The sequence below is a fragment of the Anthonomus grandis genome, chromosome 13, assembly GCF_022605725.1.
Source record: "Anthonomus grandis grandis chromosome 13, icAntGran1.3, whole genome shotgun sequence".
NCBI classification, from domain to species: Eukaryota; Metazoa; Arthropoda; class Insecta; order Coleoptera; family Curculionidae; genus Anthonomus; species Anthonomus grandis.
This window is the reverse complement of record NC_065558.1, coordinates 14,880,210-14,897,952: the sequence shown is the minus strand read 5'-3', so window position 1 is coordinate 14,897,952 and position 17,743 is coordinate 14,880,210. Positions and strand designations below refer to the sequence as shown.

The window sequence follows — 17,743 nt, the reverse complement described above, 5'->3', positions numbered from 1 at the left end:
CACATTCCATTAGGCTAGGCCAGGCCATTTCCAACAAAAATTAACACTCAATGTTTAGTGTGGGCTTAATAATTTAATCAACACTTATATATAGTGCTGTTTATTTCGACTTTTTATGAAATCTTTTGCTGGGTTTTCTGCCATAGGGCACGATAGATGTAAATTGACGAGGAATGTATTGCCAGCTTTATGGTGGTGCACATTTATGTAGATGTTTATTTTTATTTTATCTTTATGTTTTTTACACTTTATGCACGTTTTAGTAGAGACGTAAGGGAATATTTAGACAAATATAATTTCCAATAGTTTATATAGTATTCCAATAAAACACAGGTAGCAATTATATTACCGCGTTAATATTTTACGTTAAGTTTCTATTAAATGAACCATTCTTCTGATAAGCAGTTAACGAAATTCAAACGACTATATGACACTAATAACTATTGCTGATAGAAGATAATTTCCGCTACCATTGAATGGAGAACTTTATTTGGAGTTCCTTCAGAACCATTTACCACTTACGATCCGCCGAAACATGTATTTAGGCATGATGGAGCCCCACCTCATTTCAGCGTTGCTGTAAGGAGCCACCTGAATAACGTTTTTCCAAACCGTTGGATAGAAATACAAATCGTAGAGGAGGATACATTGCCTAGCCTCCTCGATCTCCCGATCTAACTCTATTGGATTTTTACCTATGGGGTGATCTCAAAACCTTGGTGTATTCAAATTCTGTCGATACGGGAGAAATTTTCACAGAGAATCAGGATTGATTCTGATGCGGTAAAGAACAATCCAGGGTTGTTGTGGCGAGTACAGCAGTCCGTCGATTCCGCGAGTGTATCATCAGACAGAGGATATCAATTATTTTATTTAAATTATTAGCTTCTTTATTTATTAAATTCTTTTTTCAGGTTGTTTTTTCGTTTCAAGAAAAACATAGGTTTACATTTTTCTAGACAATTTCGTTAAGGTGCCTTTCTAAGAACCACACTGCATTTTTAAAAAAATTTACTTTTTTTAAATTAAAATAAAACACTGATTCCTTAATAATTTTTTTTTCTCCAAAACGGTTTATTTTATCGATAATGAACAAGAGTGCCTTTTCTTTAGTTTAAAACTCAATCGAGTCTTTATCATACAGGGTGTTAAAAATTTAGGCATTTTAATATACATACAACCTAGTCCGCTAAAAATATTGATAAAATAAACAGGGTAAATGTGTTTTAGGACTCTGTTGCAAGCAGTGTTGATCACGTAAAATTTTTAATAAATTATACCAAGCACTTCTAAAGTTATTTAAGAAAACCGATTTGCAACGGTGTCTTTAAGGGGCCGTATTTTCTTTTTTTTTACAAGAAAGTTCCATATTATTTTTTTATTTTCTACCTGAAACCGAGAGACTCCCCATATTTCCCGGGACACCCTATATGGGGATATACATATCCCACAGACATCCCATAAATATCCTAAACCTGACAATTCCACCCAGAACTTTCAAGAAACGTCCCACAGTATTTTTATTTGGATCATCTCGTGCAGGACACAAGCGGCCATTATAGTACGTCCCCAGGACAATAAGTGTTTACTGGGATTATATGTGAAAATTTCCTATTTTGAAAATGTGTGTAAATTGACAACAGAGAATCAGTGAATATGTTTGTAAACAAAACACCCCTCTTGACCCTGAACACATGTTGAACTCAAATAAAGTTAAGGTAAAACAAAGATCCTGCCTCCACTTATTTATTAAACATGATTCAGTTTTTTAAAATTCCCGATATGTTTCGGACAAAGCAGTGTCCATCATCAGGGGATAAAAAGTTTAAAATTTGTATCAGTTATACGCCCCAGGGTTTGACTCCATGTCAAAAAAACCCTGTATTAATAGTAATATTCGGTAATATAGTATTGATCAATAACAGAATGTAAACAAATAAAATTAAAAATAATAAAATAAAATAAAAAAAATAAATAAATAAATAGAGGGTTTTTTTCACATAGAATTAAACTTTGAGGCGTATAGCTGATACCAATTTTAAACTTTTTATCCCCTGATGATGGAGTCCGAAACATGTCGGACATTAAAAAAAACTGAATCATGTTTAATAAATAAGTGAAGGGAGACCGCGCAGGATTTTCAGTTTACCTATTAATCTACGATTCCACTGCAAGATTTTATATTTTATTTTTTTTTTATTTTTTTTATTTTTCAATTTTTTTTTAATTTTTTTTTAAAGGCTATTTATCTTCACTATCAAACAAAGTGTTGATTTACTATTTCTTGTCTTTCAATGTTCTAAGGTAGTAAATTATTATAAAAAAAACCCTTTTTTTAATTTTTAACACCCTGTAGATGTTTGATCGATGATGAAGACGTTTAGGACGCACATTCATATAATTTTTTTTCCTTATTTCTTGTTGTAGAACTAATCACCCCGTGAAGTTTTTCGGTAGAGTTTCTGGATACCCAGTATAAAGTCTGTAAGTGTATACAGTGAGGACGCGCAGGAAGGTGCCTTTTTTTGATGATGAATTCATGTATACAGGGTGAACCAAAAATAAGCAAGGACCATCAACTTCAATTTTTTAAATACAAACACCTATTTTTTTATTCCATTTTTTAATTCTGCATAGAAGTTTAAGTATATTTCGTATACCATGTCTTATACCTAATACTAACATTAGAAAATCCGTACTGGAGTATGGAAAGTCACACATAATTTCCCAAGAAGTTAAACGTATGGGCAGGAATTGTGGGCACGTCAATAGTGGGTCACTAATTTTATTAAGGGCACACTTACCTCTGAAAAATATTTAGAGTTGCTTCAAAATCAGATACAAATCAATCAAACCAAATGTATTCAGAGCAATTTTTATTTTAAAAGCTTAGCAGAGCGCTTTCGGCGTATGAGCCATCATCAGTGCTAATTGTCGGTTAAGCCCAGAAGTTTACCATAGTGGGATCGAATGTGATTGATTTGTATTGTCCTTCGAGCAACACAGCCACTTCCCTCTTCTTCTCAAAATCAGATAGTACCTAGTTTAATTGCACGTTATCCAAATGGTGAAATACCATGTATACCGGCAGATTCGATATGATTCCAACAAGATGGCGCCTCTCCACACTATTCGCGAACAGTACGAGATTACCTTACCTCTTTATTGAATGGCCAGCAAGGTCGCCAGATTTAATCCCATTAGATTTTATACATTTTATCTATGGGGTTATCTAAAGTTTATTTTGATACACCTGAAAGTTTAGAAGAATTAAAAAATATAATTAGAGCCCAAATATAACAAATCCGGCCTCAAACATTAAGTAAAATATTACAAGAATTTTAATATCGAGTTGGTTACTGACAGGAAGTTAATAGTTAACAATTTAAAGATTTATTTTAATTTTTTTGTTGTGTTAAAATGTTCCAAAAATTGATGGTTATTTATAAAAAAATTTAATCGCAAAAAATCTTAATAAGTATTGACATGGTATACAAAATATACTTAAATTTTATAAGTACAGAATTAAAAAATGCGTGTTTCTATTTAAAAAAATTAAGTTGATAGTCGCAGCTCATTTTTGGTTCACCCTGTATACATGAATTCATCATAAAAAAATCCCGACAAAAAATAAAAATTAACGTGTTCGAGCGTTTTTTTTTCGAACACACCCCTGAATTTTAAAAGAATTTGTTTGAACTTGCGCGTCCTCACTGTATATTATTTCCATATATTACTGGGTCATGTGCAATTTATGGTTATAACCGAGTTCTTTTTTTTTGTAAAAATAATGCCAAATTCTGAATGGCCCCATATTACGTACATACATACCCTACTTTTCTATGCTCGAAAGAAATACAGCAATTCTAAAATAATTATAAACATAGGTACAATATATTATTTAATAAAAATACAAAATAAATTATCCACCAGCTCGTAATGATAGACTCAAAAAAATTGGTTATTATAAGGTATAAAAAATCGAACCATTTTATACTCCCACACCTAAATATTCTCTTAGTGGCAAATCGACACTAGAGTAAATACTAAATAGTAGTAACGGTTCATTGCACCTTACCACTTACCATCATCATGTGTAAGAAAACCAGTCACCATCATCAGTGAAAACCTTGAATAAAATATTAGTCAAGACAATAGTGAGTTTGAATTTTCGCGGGAACGAGGTTAATGCCACAATCTTTAAACAAGGACAACCACATATAATCCTAACGTTAGACAAGAGCCGACCTAGCCTTTATGTCAAACGACCATCAACGGGATGACGCACTCTTGACGCATGCGAATAAGGTTAGTTTCGATACTTTGAAATCGGCGAGAGAACTGAAGAGTCCTCTCGTAAAAACGACAAAGTCTCATTTCCTTCAGTGTTGTGTTGGGTTTCAGGTGGATTTTGTCGAATATGGACGGCGATAATTCGGCCTCCGAAGCAAATCCGGTTCTGGTAAGTGACCCCGTTTATTTCTAATTTTATTCCTTAAATTTCTGCCTTGTTAGTTTTTCTTAAAAAGCCGTAATAAGGCCGCTTTACTCGTAGCGATCGTGGTTCCGAAAAATTTTCTAAGTCCCAAAATGGCGACTCAGCGGCTAAGTCCACACAACAGGCATACGTCTCGTAACGCCAGCGAACACGCCGTTAGTTTTTTACGATTTTCTCGATTATTCTTTAAAATTTCTGTTTAAAACTATTTTTATAGTTAAATAAAGGTTGTTTCTTTGATTAGAAACAGAAATTTCTGTATTTTTTGCTGATTTTACCATCTTTTTTTAAGCCTGAAAATTAACGAATTGTGTCCCGATTAATTTCCTTTGTATTAGGTTGTTACGTGAATTTCTCAGTATTTTATATAGTGCATTCGCAATAAGGTCACATAAAAATAAAATATAATTTTTATAACTTTTTTATGAACAATTTTATGTGGGTTCATACTAAATGCTTTCCCTTTGAATAAGCCCATTTAAACGTGTACAGCTCCTTTCACTAAATCAGTATTCTTTTTTTATTTATTAAGGCCTGATTCATATTAGATATTGCATATACTATACAATGAATCATAACGTTAAATAGTAGAGTACTCACATTCATAGTGTAAAATTCATCTAGCCATGATCAAGACATATTTTTTAAATGTATTATTTGTCAAATATTCAATCCAGGATAGCTCTATGAAAATTGTGTAAAAATCCATGAGGTGTGCTATACTTGATTCTTTTGATATTCAGTGCTATCTTTAGAGGGTTCACTTTTTGAGTTCAAAATAAGTCTTATTATCAAAAGACATGTGTCCTCCACAAAGCATTAAAAAGAAACATATGATGCAGATAGAAAGAATAATACAACACAACCTTTTTACATTTCTACTTCTATTTGATTCTACACTTCTCTTTTTTAAAATAATTGTGTACAAAAGACTTGGCTGAAAAGCACATGTTGATTTTGTTTCAACAAACATTTTAAATTACTGGTTCATGGTAACTGAAAATGTAAGCGCTAAAATATAGGGCAATTTTGTAGGTAAGCAGAATTGATATGAATAAATGTATTCGCAGTCCTACCAATATCTTGAAATGCCAAGACGGTAAAACTAAAACAACTAAAACTATTCATCAAGAAGTCGCAAATATCAAGGTCATGGGACTGATATCTTTATGATATGAGAAAATATGCATAATCAATGTGGAAAAAGATCCTCTGTAATTTCTCTTCTCTTCACATAATGCCATGATGACAAAAATACTTACTGAAAGTCACTACAATATGTACCTACTGGTTGAAACTTACATAAATTATATCTGCCTTATATTTCAATATTTCAAAATGAAATATTTGTTGAACTGGTGCAATATCTCAATGATCTGCAAAGGACTTTTGAATCTTACTTTCCTGAAGAACAGAATACAAAACAAATGAAAATAAACTCATGGATTCAAAACCCTTTTTCATCTAAATTGCAGAAGCCTGAAAATATATCAAATCAGATCTATGAATCATTTCTAGAAATGATATCGGATATAAGCATGGAATCATTGTTCAAAACAATTTCAAATTAATAATGGATTAAATAAATATACCAGGTGATACAGGAAAAAGGGAACACTTAATAACTTTTTTACTCTTCAAGATAAACAAATAAAATTTGGTAGATTGATGGAATTGCTATAAGAGCATCTTTTGACATATTCAGTTTTTTTCTGTCATTTCCTGTTTAACCAGAAGTGACACTAACTTATTTTAAATGAGACACTTGGTATATTATTATTTATTTTGATAGAAAATTTTATTCTGAAAACGATGATACTGCATTTGCTACATTTTACTTTTATACTTATAGAAAAAATCAATTTTTTAAATTTTAAAATAGGGTGTAATGAATGTGTTAAATGTTTTAATTTTTAATGAAGTAATCTAGGAAAAATATTTTTGATTGCATTTTTGACTCATAGCTTTTACACACCTATTTAAAATATCCAAACCAGTCATTTTGGCATTTACATTATTTTTTTAAATAGCACATTATTGGCAACAACCACTTTTGAAATAAGATTTTTTTTTCTAATAATTTGGCATGATTATTTTTTAAATCGGTGGATAAATAAGCCCATACATACAGCCTGTGCATACTATGCATTTTTTTATTCACACATTTCATATGGTGTAATTTTAGGGGGTAACTCCTCTCACTCAATAAGAGTGTTTCAACTCCAGAAGAGAGCTTTGAGGATGATTTTAAATCTTCACTGTAGGGAGCACTGTAGACCATTTTTCATAGAATTAAACATTTTAACCCTTCCTTGTATATACATTCTTAACTGTCTTGTTGAAATTTATAAAAACAAAGATAGTTGTAAAAAAAATTTAGATTTTCACTCTTCATTTATTTCCATCGACATCATAACAATGTATAGGAATTGTCAATAAAAAACTACAATGCTAATAAAAATAGTATAAAATAACAAAGATATGAAAGGAAACAAATTTAACTTAATTTAGTCAATAAATCTACAGTTAAAGAACTCTGTCAACAAACAAAAAGGACAGTCAGCTAACATGGTCCTGAGAGCCCTCTTAGTTGAAAAAGTCTTAGCTCTTTTTATTCTACATGGGAGATGATTAAAAATTTTGAGAGCTGTAATTTCCGGACCTTCCTGCACCTGCGACAACCGGGTAAAAGGGATATATAATTTATCTGCTTTGTTTGAAAGATTTTTATGTACTTGACATGCGCACTCCAAGATATAGATGTTAATTATAGTTAGGATTTTTTCTTTTTTAAAAGTACCACGGCAAGTTTCTCTGAAGGAAAGTCTAAACATCTACGTACAATGCGCTTTTGATTTATTAGCACTCTCCCAATACTGGAGGAATTACCCCAAGCTAATAAGGCATAGGATAGAGTGGAATGCACTGAGGCATAATAAAAGCTTTTAAGTGTATATGCATCCACATAGTCTTGAAGTTGCAAGATGGCATAATTGCTGCGGGATAATCTATTGCACACAGATTCCACCTGAGGATCCCACAATAGATGTCTATCAATTACAATTCCCAAGAACTTGGTGGAGTGTTGTTGGATGAGGCTACTTGATGACTGCTCTCTAAGGAGTAAGCTCCTGTTCTGAATAGCTTGAATCGGAGTGAAAACAATGAAATTGGTCTTCAAACTATTCAAACAAAGACCATTGTTCTGGCACCACCCCGCAATATCAGCTATACACTTGGTGGCTTTTGAGTGGATAGACTGATAGTCAGTACCCGAGACAACTGCTGATGTATCATCGGCAAAAAGTGTTATGTAGCTGTCATTAACCAGGAGAGGCAAGTCATTAATAAAAAGTAAAAATACATTGGGCCCAAGAACACTACCCTGTGGAAACCCAGTGACGACAGTTGCCCAATCAGATATGGTCACCTGACCACTAACTCTCAATCTAACAGCATGGGTTCTACCTGTCAAATATGATTCAAGCCATTTATAAGTTGGACCTCTTATACCATAATGAAAGATCTTATTTAATAGCAAAGCATGATTAATTGTATCAAATGCTTTAGTAAGATCAAAAAAGATACCAACAAATTTTAATTTCAATTCAAAATTATTTAATATATTTATATAAAGAGATATTATAGCATCTGATGTAGAGTCCAGACCTGAATCCAAACTGATGACATGACAGTATAGCAAAAGAATCTAAAAATGCAATAAGTCTTCTTTTAAAAGATTTTTCAAAGATCTTTGAGAATACAGAGAGGAGAGCAATTGGCCTATAGTTACTCACTTCTGCTGTCTCCCCCTTTTTATGAAGAGGTATGACAACAGCTGATTTTAGCTCTTTAGGAAAATAGACAAACTGAAATGATAAATTTAGAAGATAGGTAAGTGGAGAGATAATATGCTCAGCATATGCTAGCAATAAGTATCAAGGTACCTTGTCTACACCGGATGACTTTTTCCTGGAGGAAGATTTTATAATCTCAAGTGTTTCTCCTTCAGTGAGAGGGAATAGAAAAAGAGATTGGGATAAACTGTTGAAAGGCACATTCATTCCCATGGGAGCCTGAAAATTAACTGTGATCTTTCGTACTGACTCTACAAAAAAATTATTAAATGTATTAGCAATATTGAGGTTGCCAGTAACTTTCTTTCCATTATCAGTAACCAAATTAGGAACACACTTTGTTCCGCGATTTGACAAGTTCGTGATTGAGTTAATAATTTCCCATGAGGCTCGAGTTATATTGTTAGAAGGAAGCAACTTTGTTGAATTATAGGCTTTTTTAGCATTTACAATATTTTCTCTATGTACCTTCAATCTCCTTCTATAAGATGTCAGTAACTCATGGTCATGAACGGTCTTTAGTTGAGTATGAAGTTGCCTCAATTGCTTGTCTTCATTAATTATCAATGGCGTTATCCACTGATGAGACTTTCTGTGATATTCGATTTGTTTACATAAGGAAAGCTCATATAAAATAAACTGGAAAACGTGTCAAAGAAGTAATAAAATTTACTTTCAAAATCCAGAGTCTCAATAACTGACAGCCAATAATGTTCTTTGGACAACAAGTTGGTGCACAACAAATACATCCCCCTTATTTAAAACTACAAAAATCAAAGAATAATACACTGCCCCTTAGTCTTCACAACAAATTACAACATTCTACTTACCAGCTATCTCCTAAAAAATTCAAAGTACCATCAGAGATACTCTTCTAGAACACTACTTTTATTCCGTTGATGAGTTTATAAACACACCTCTGAATGAATGACAAATGTTCTCAGATTTTGACAGATTTTCTGTTAAATTTTATTACTATTATAACTTTGTTCAGCAACAGTATTTATGTTCTTGTTAAGATGTCATAACTTGATGCCTATGCCTAGATGTTTTTGTTTCTATTTGATTTTAAATTTATGTAATGACTTGTAGGTATGTAATTTTTGTAACCTCTCCTTTGTCATTGAACTGTATTTTTAACTTCTACATACACTGTTTTTCTTGGTTTTAATTTTGTGACTTGTGTAAGACCAAGGTTACTAGCATCAATAAACTACTACTACTACTACTACTAACTACTACATAAGAAAAAAAAATTAACTCATATAAATAAATGCATTTAATTAATAGAAATAGCATAGAAGGCTTTTCTGGACTAGGAGGTTGTGTTATGATGCTTTCTTGAATTATTTTTCAATCAACATAATACTTGTCAAGTGCAATTATTATTTGTCATTCAAATAAAGTTGCCCCAGGTTTTTGAAAGAATTCTTGTGTTTACTGACTGTATTTCTGTAAACCTGATTTAAGTAATAAAACACAATGAACATTATTTTTCTGTGATTACTTGATTAAAAATTAAATGAAACATTAATAGAACAAACATGCATTTATGCCACCTTATTTTAAAATTAAAAAAAAAATCTATGAATATAAAACAAAAAGTAGCAAATGTGGTATTCTCAGAATATTATATTCTATCAAAATACCTAATAATATACCAATTGTCCCATTTAAAATAAAAAAAATTGTGTCACTTCCTGTTAAACTGGTAACAAAAAAAAACAGAATGTCAAAAGATGCTCTTATGACTATTCTATCAATATACCAAATTTCATTTATCTTGAAAAGTAAAAAAGTTATTAAGTGTTCCCTTTTTTCTGTTACCCAGTATAACACTTTATCAAAATATGTTGCAATGATTGACGCAAGATCAAAAGTAAAAACTGTCACAGTAATATTCACCTTTTTATTAACACCATTTAATTTTCCACCTTTTCTATAAAAGGTTTAATATAATAAAGCCTAAAGTAGTATTATCTTATTTTAATATTTAAGCCATATTCTAAGTATGTCTATTTAATGAAGATGATGCGTCATATGTGTACTAGGATAAATGATGTGAGAACTGCTACTTTTTTGTATGTGGTATAGTTTGGAGCCTTTCACTCATATATCTTCTGTGTGAAATTAAGACTTATTATAGTATATATTGCAATGTAGATATCAACTTTTTATGTTGTAGTTCAGGTCATATTTGAATCTTTCATTGCATTGTTTTAATTTAGATGTTCATCATTTTAAGGCTGAAAGTCCTGGCTTTGCACACTTTGTCTTATGTTTTGACTATACGTGTGTGACTTAGTTTAGACATAGTTTACATTTTAATTATTTGAATTCAAATGTAGTAAGGCTTTAATCTATTGATAATAATTCTCAAAAATTTTGTCTCTAAACTTAATGGACATTATATGGGTTAGTTAGATAATTAGTTAGATAATTTAAGAAAAAAAAAGTAATTTTCCTGTAATATTCAAGTAACATAATTGAAAAAAATTGCTTAATTGAAATAAAAGTGAACCTAAGACTAATATCTGAGGGACATTCCAATTGTGTCCCAAAACTTGAGGAGGGTCGAATGCGAACTTTTTGGGAACATATTTTACTCCTATTAAAATAATGAAAAAACCAAACCACATAAAACTTGCAAAAGCCAAGTTCTATAGTTACCAGAAAACAAATGCTAAGCACTATGTATGATTTTTTTGGCATTTTTATCTGATCTGTACTTCATAATACCTCACTATTGCCATGGATTTAATAAATAAATAATATTTAAAAAAAAGTAACATATTGGTCATAAATTTTGGAACCTTGATTGGAATATTTTTACTTAATAATTTACTATTTTTTAAATGTTTTAACGATTTTAAAACCCCATACACAAAGTGGAATATTTAAATTTACACAGAAACATATTAAACAATTTCTTTGGTAAATTACAATATATTTCAAATAAACCACAAATATTATGTGTTTAATTTGAACAAATCACTATTATTTAAAAATGCCTTTCTAGGGACTGGTATTATACAAATAAATAATTTTATTAATTTAACAAACATACTAATCTCCTGCCATTCTAATTATATATAGTTATAAAAAGAAATCAGTTTTGAATCATTCTCATTCTACAACAATTAATGGAATGCTCTTGGTTCAAATTTAAAACTTATATCTCAACTCAGGTGTGCCATTCATTTCTAGGGTAATACAGGCCTTTGACCCACTTTAGGAAATAATCTCTTAGTATTATTTTCTCAGATGGACAAAGGTCCTTTACTGTGATTTGTTTGCTAAATTGCTAAAAATTTGTTTTTAGTAAAACAAATTAAAAAAAAATCTTTTTTTTCCTCTTCAGACCAATGGCACTACAGAAGAGTCGGCCGTAAATGGCCTAAACGGTTACTCATCTGACAAACATAAATCTGAGTCTAAAGACAAGCACCGCGACAAGGATAGAGATAAGCATCGCGATAAGGACAAAGATAGACATAAGAGTAGTAAAGATCACAAATCTTCAAGTAGAGATAAAGATAGAGACAGGAAGGATAAGGATAGGCACAGTAGTAGCTCACACAAATCTTCTAGCAGGGACAAGGACAAGGAAAGAGAGAGGGATAAAGATAGAGACAAGGATAAGCACAGGGATAAAGATAAGGACAAGGACAGAAAATCATCTTCATCATCGCACAAAAGTTCCAGCCGAGATAAGGATTATAAGTCTAGTTCTTCTTCAAAAGATAAAGATAGGGACAAGGACAGAAAGGATAGGGATAAAGACAAGGAGAAATCAAGAGATAAAGATAAGGATAAAGATAGGAAGCACAGTTCAAGTAGTAGCTCAAAGGATAAAGATAGGCATAGGGATAAGGACAGGCATTCAAGCAGTTCAAAGGAAAAAGACAGAAAGAACAGGGATAAGGAGAAGGAAAAGGAGAAGAAAAAGGGTAAGTTTTTAGAATTAAATTAGGAATTTACCCATTCATATGTCATTGTCATATTGTCACATGTCTCTTCATTGTTTTCAATCATTACATTTCAAAATTTGTTGTCTCTCCACAATTCAATTCCAAATCATTTGTAAAATCATACAGCCTGAAAATGGCTTTTAGATATTCAAGAAAATTTGATAAAGATTCTCCAGAATGTAGATATTTTGGGTATTGCCCCCATTGTGGAGTGCATTGTTGGTTTTTAAACTGGATTGGTAAGTTTCTAATTTATTATTGATTGCACCTCACTTTTTATCTACCAGATGAAGCGAAACTAAAAATAAAAGAAGAGGTGAAAGAAGAAGAGGACGAACCTCAAGTTAAAGAGGAATTATCTATGAGTACAGATGATGACGATGACAAGTTGGTTATCAAAGATGAAGAGAACAGCCAAGATGAAAGTGATAATTTGTGTAATAATGTATCACAGGTATGGTGTTATATATTTATTTTAAATCATCATAAAGTTATAATTTATTGAGATACATAAAGTAGTAAGTCTCCTTCCAATTATAATCAAAATTATAAGATGATGATAATCATCTATGTTCAAGACATATTGGGTTAAAACCAGATAATTTTGATTATACAGAGTGAGACTTATAACATTTCAGTACATAAATTTACAACTGAAAGAATAAACTACTTCTCTATTGTCTAATTAATTGTTTTGGAAACAGGCTTCAAGTTGTGACTATAACATGTCTCAATTTGACAAAAATGAATCACAATTTGAAATGTCTGAAGGTGAGGAGGATCAGCCCCAAACCAATGCTCATTCTCAAGCAGAGGAAGAAGAATATAAGCCTGTGAAAGAGGAACCTGAGGAGAGTGACGATGAGGAGGATATGCCTTTGGTAAGTCAAAATTAATATAGGTGGAATTTTTAATAAAACCGTAAAATTATCATGCAGCAAGGAAGGGATAGGGTAAGATTTAACTAGCTTTGTAATGTGTTTTAATATTTATTTAATGCACAAAAATCTAAATTTTTTTCTGTAAATAATGTATTTAGTATAATATATAAGTCTCTTGTGGTTTGTGTATGTATACCTGGACTACCTTACAACTTTTTGGTTTATGAAATGAACACATGAAAAAATAAATAGAGTAATAACGCTTTCTTAATCTTAAAAACCTGGAAAAGTAAAACTAAATGAAAGCTCCTATCTCTGATAAACGAAAAGATTTTGTAAAATAGTGTTTTTTAACTAACTTTTAAATAGAATATTATTTGTTTTTTGGGACCATATTTAAACCAATGAGTACTATTTTTGAAGCATTTCCACTAACCTTAAAGCTATTTTTGTTGCAAAGCTCCAGTTACTCCATAAGAAAGAATATATTGAAGCATTTTCAAGGTATTTTTACTTATCAGTGATTGTAGCTCAACAAACTTAAAAATACTCTTTTTTTCTGTTACAAAACTAGATAATATGCTTTTCATAGTTTTAATGGTAATTTTCGTGTCAAGTTTGCTCTATTTACACAGACTTTGACAAGGTTAATCGAGATATTCTTATTATAACTCTAAAGGGTTGGGTTGAGTGGATCACCTTGATAAGGAATTGGTTAAAGTAGCTGGTTCCAGATTGTATTCTAGAATAATTTTCTGTCTGATTCAATCAAAATTGTATTTGGTGAACCCTTGCTATATGGAATGTCTGAAAGGTTGGTGAAATCCGGTTGGGATGATAGCTGACCTAACTTCGAACATTTTATTTATTTATTTATTTACAAAGTGTTACATAGCATACCCATACAAACATATATATTCAAAGATACAAAACTATCTATAAATCAATGAGAGGTGTAGATGAGTTAATTAATTAAAGCCCCTATGAAATAATATTCTTTAACTGCCCCTTAAAAGATGTAATCCTAGAGTCAAAAAAGTTTATCTCTCCTGACAGACCATTAGCACTTCGAGCCATTCGTGTAATTGGCTCATTAATACCATAATTGGTATGGTGGAATGGGACTGACAATATTTCTGATTGTGTATTCAATCTGGAAGGCATCCTAAGTTTAAAAAGAGACAATAACTCGGGACAATCTATAGTAGCATTTAAAACCTTATGCATAAAACATAAGTCGAGTAATGTTCTTCATGACTCTAATGTGGGTAAGTTCAGGTTATCCCTGACCCACTGATAGTAATACTCCTGTCTCCTGTAACCACATCTAAAAGCAGCCACCCTTAAAAATTTATTTTGAGTTTTCTCAATCTGCTCAATGTAGCAGTTATATGACGGGGACCACACAATTGAGCCATACTCCAAGATGGGCCTAACAAGAGAGCAATAAAGTAATCTAAAAGTAAACAAAGACAAATCAGTTGTAGACTGTTGGATAAAACCCAGCATTTTCATTGCCCTACCAGTCACCTGATTGATGTGACTTTTAAAAAACAACCTGGAGTCAACAAATATTCCTAAGTCAGAAACCTCTGTTTTGACACCAATTGCTACATTATTTATTTTATGAAGAAAAGCAATAGGGTTTCTTTGCTTAGAAAAAGTAATCTTATGGCACTTATTGATATTAAGGGATATTCTATTCAAGTGGCACCAATCAAAGAACAAATTAAGGTCTTTTTGCAGGAGCACAGCATCGGAGAGGGATGTGATAGGCCTAAATAGCTTCACATCATTAGCAAACATTAGCACACTACAATTTTCCAGTTTCCAAACTAAATCAATCAAAAAGAGGCAAAACAAAACAGGGCCTGAGTGAGAGCCCTGTGGCACCCCAGATGGCACCAAAATTTCAGAGGAACATGTACCTCCAAGATTAACAATCTGGGTTCTACCTCTGATTAATCCCGAGATCCACTGAAGAAGAGGCCCCCCAATTCCTTAAGCCCTAAGCTTCTGCAAGAGTGCGCCATGGTTAACCCTATCAAAAGCCTTGGAAAAATCTGTATATATTGAGTCAACCTAAAGTCCCTTCTCCAAGCAGCGGTAGAGGTAGTTGACATACAGCACCAAATTAGCATCAGTAGATCTGCCTTTTATGAATCCAAATTGCTCAGGATTAAATAAAGATTTAAAACTCCAGGCAATCCTATGACTGACCAGGCAGTCAAGCAGCTTTGGCACCTCAGATTGGTTACACATTACACACAGCCCGATAATTGGAAATTTCATTTCTACTACCAGATTTAAAAATGGGTTTTAGAAAACTTCTCTTCCAGAGAGTAGGATAAGAACCAGTACCTAGAGATTTGTTAAAAATGAACAGTATTGGTTTCGTAAGAACACAAACACATTTCTTTAGGAAGAATGCCGGAATCCCATCTGGTCCAGCGCAGAGCTTATTCTTGGAGGAAGTATTAACCTCATAAACATCCTGCGTTGACAGAGTTAAATTGCTCAGACAAATTGATTTATCAAAATCAAAAGATGGTATGTCATTGACTTGCTCATCCAAATAGACGGATGAAAAGTATTCTGCAAACATATCTGCAGTATCCGAGATATTTATACTAATCCTGTTATTGTATGTCATTCTGGAGGGAAGGCTAAAACCAGTTCTTTTATTTCGAATATATGACCAGAAGTACCTCGGATTGCTAGCGAAATTCATTTCCACCTTATTAATATATTGTTGATAGCACAACTCTCGTTAAGTACTCACATTGATGTCTCAAAAATACAAATTCATCATATTCCTGCTGTTGACCACTAATTTTAAACTTTTTGTGAATTTGTTTCTTTCTTATGATCAAACTGCGAAGCTCTGAAGAAAATCAACATGGAAAAGAAGAAATTTTGTACCTCTTTAGAGGAATAAACCTTTTCATTGAGGAGTAGATCACATTATAGAAAATTGAAACTATGACATCAGTGGATGTCTCTCCCAAAATCAATTGATTCCAGTCTATCCCAGCAAGACAATCATTAATTGCTCTGTAATCTCCTTTACCAAAATCATATTATATCATCAGAATTTTCTGCACAACAAAGGTCAAAACTAATTGCTGTATGGTGCAAGCTATTCTCAAAAATCTTGTCTATTGCACGTTCGACACTAATTAAATCTGAGCTACTAAATACAAGATCCAAGGCAACCCCGCCAAACATGTATAGATCAAAATATGTTTTTAATTTTTTTTATTTAAATTTTACACTTAATTGATAATTGCGGGACCAGAACAATTATGTTTTTTTTTTGAATATTGTCAATCCTTGACTAGGTCTGGAAATTTGCTTGCCATATTTATGTTCTTATGTTCTATATCAATGTATGTTCTTTAAGTGGTTGGTGGATTCAGTCTCTTTCTGTTGGGTTCCAAGAAAAACATATTAATTAATTTCATCTAATTTTTTATCTCATTTCATTTTAGATTTTCTGTCTTAAGTTTTTATGTTAACCTGAAGTTGCTTCCATTACAGGCTATCCATCAGGTCCAAAGAGCTTCTTACTTTCCAGAAAATGAAGTTTAATGTCATTTTCCTTTTTAATACTTTAATTTTTTTTATAGATATTGTAGTCTTAGTTGCTTCTAATGAAACTACCGAGGGTTTTTAAAGAAAAACATTTATTTTATTAATTTTTAACCAGTTAATCTTCTTTTTATCAAAACACTTTATCACTTATTTCTTTTTCAAGTTAAAAATGGAAACTAAAAAAGTTACCATTTTTCATGGATTCTCCATCATTGGGATGCTTTTTCTGCAAGCTTTCAAAACATGGATGTAATCTTCTGGAGAATACATTTTTGAGAATTGTAGCTCTATGCTTTTGAACAGCTAGACTCTTCAATAGCCTTAATTTAATAATTTTTAATTTATTATCCTAATGTTAATTATTAACAATAATGTTATTCAAATAAATTGGCTATTTCGTTTTTAGTTATCAGTTTCAGTTATTCACCTATCAGTTATAAGAGCATTGATTAATTTAGTTTTTTCCATTGGATCCTAAGAGAAAATTGTAGCGCATGTACGTTGAAATGTGCAAAGAAAGAGAAAAGGATGATAAAAGACATATTATAAGTTTCTTTTCAATTTATTAAATAATATGAGATTGTCCTGTTCTTCTTGAGAGCATTGGGTTTCACAACCTAATACCCATATGCTTTAGGCCAGTGCACAGTGTTGCGCCTAATGGACAAAAGTCCAAAAATAAAAGTCGGTCGATAATAAAATTAAGTACCGTACTATTTACAAAATAGCTGCAGACACTTATCACAAATATTTTTTTTTTTATAAAATGCGTGTAAACAACGCAACGGAGCTCCGAAACTTTATCATTTAATTTGTTTATTTTGTCGCCATATAAAATACCCACACTTTAAAATAAGTATTTCTCCGGTTCTGTGCGTATAAGTAGAAAATATTATATTGTGTTATAGTGACCAAAGGTGCTTAGTTACATATAGGTATGTA

At 31.8% G+C, this 17,743-nt stretch overlaps 1 protein-coding gene across 2 annotated transcripts in view; it reads left to right on the top strand.

The window, feature by feature from the left end:
* The first annotated feature begins 4,295 nt into the window (after positions 1–4,295).
* Positions 4,296–17,743, top strand: part of LOC126743541 (DNA topoisomerase I, mitochondrial) — a 44,878-nt gene continuing 31,430 nt past the window's right edge. Inside the window, exons 1-4 of one of the 2 annotated variants that reach the window (XM_050450675.1) lie at positions 4,296–4,462; positions 11,717–12,305; positions 12,614–12,780; positions 13,031–13,207. In XM_050450675.1, the coding sequence (XP_050306632.1) occupies positions 4,421–4,462; positions 11,717–12,305; positions 12,614–12,780; positions 13,031–13,207 (975 nt within the window). In that variant the 5' untranslated portion in view covers positions 4,296–4,420. Of the gene's footprint in view, positions 4,463–11,716; positions 12,306–12,374; positions 12,566–12,613; positions 12,781–13,030; positions 13,208–17,743 lie in introns of those variants that run through there. The other variant, XM_050450676.1, reaches the window with a different exon arrangement.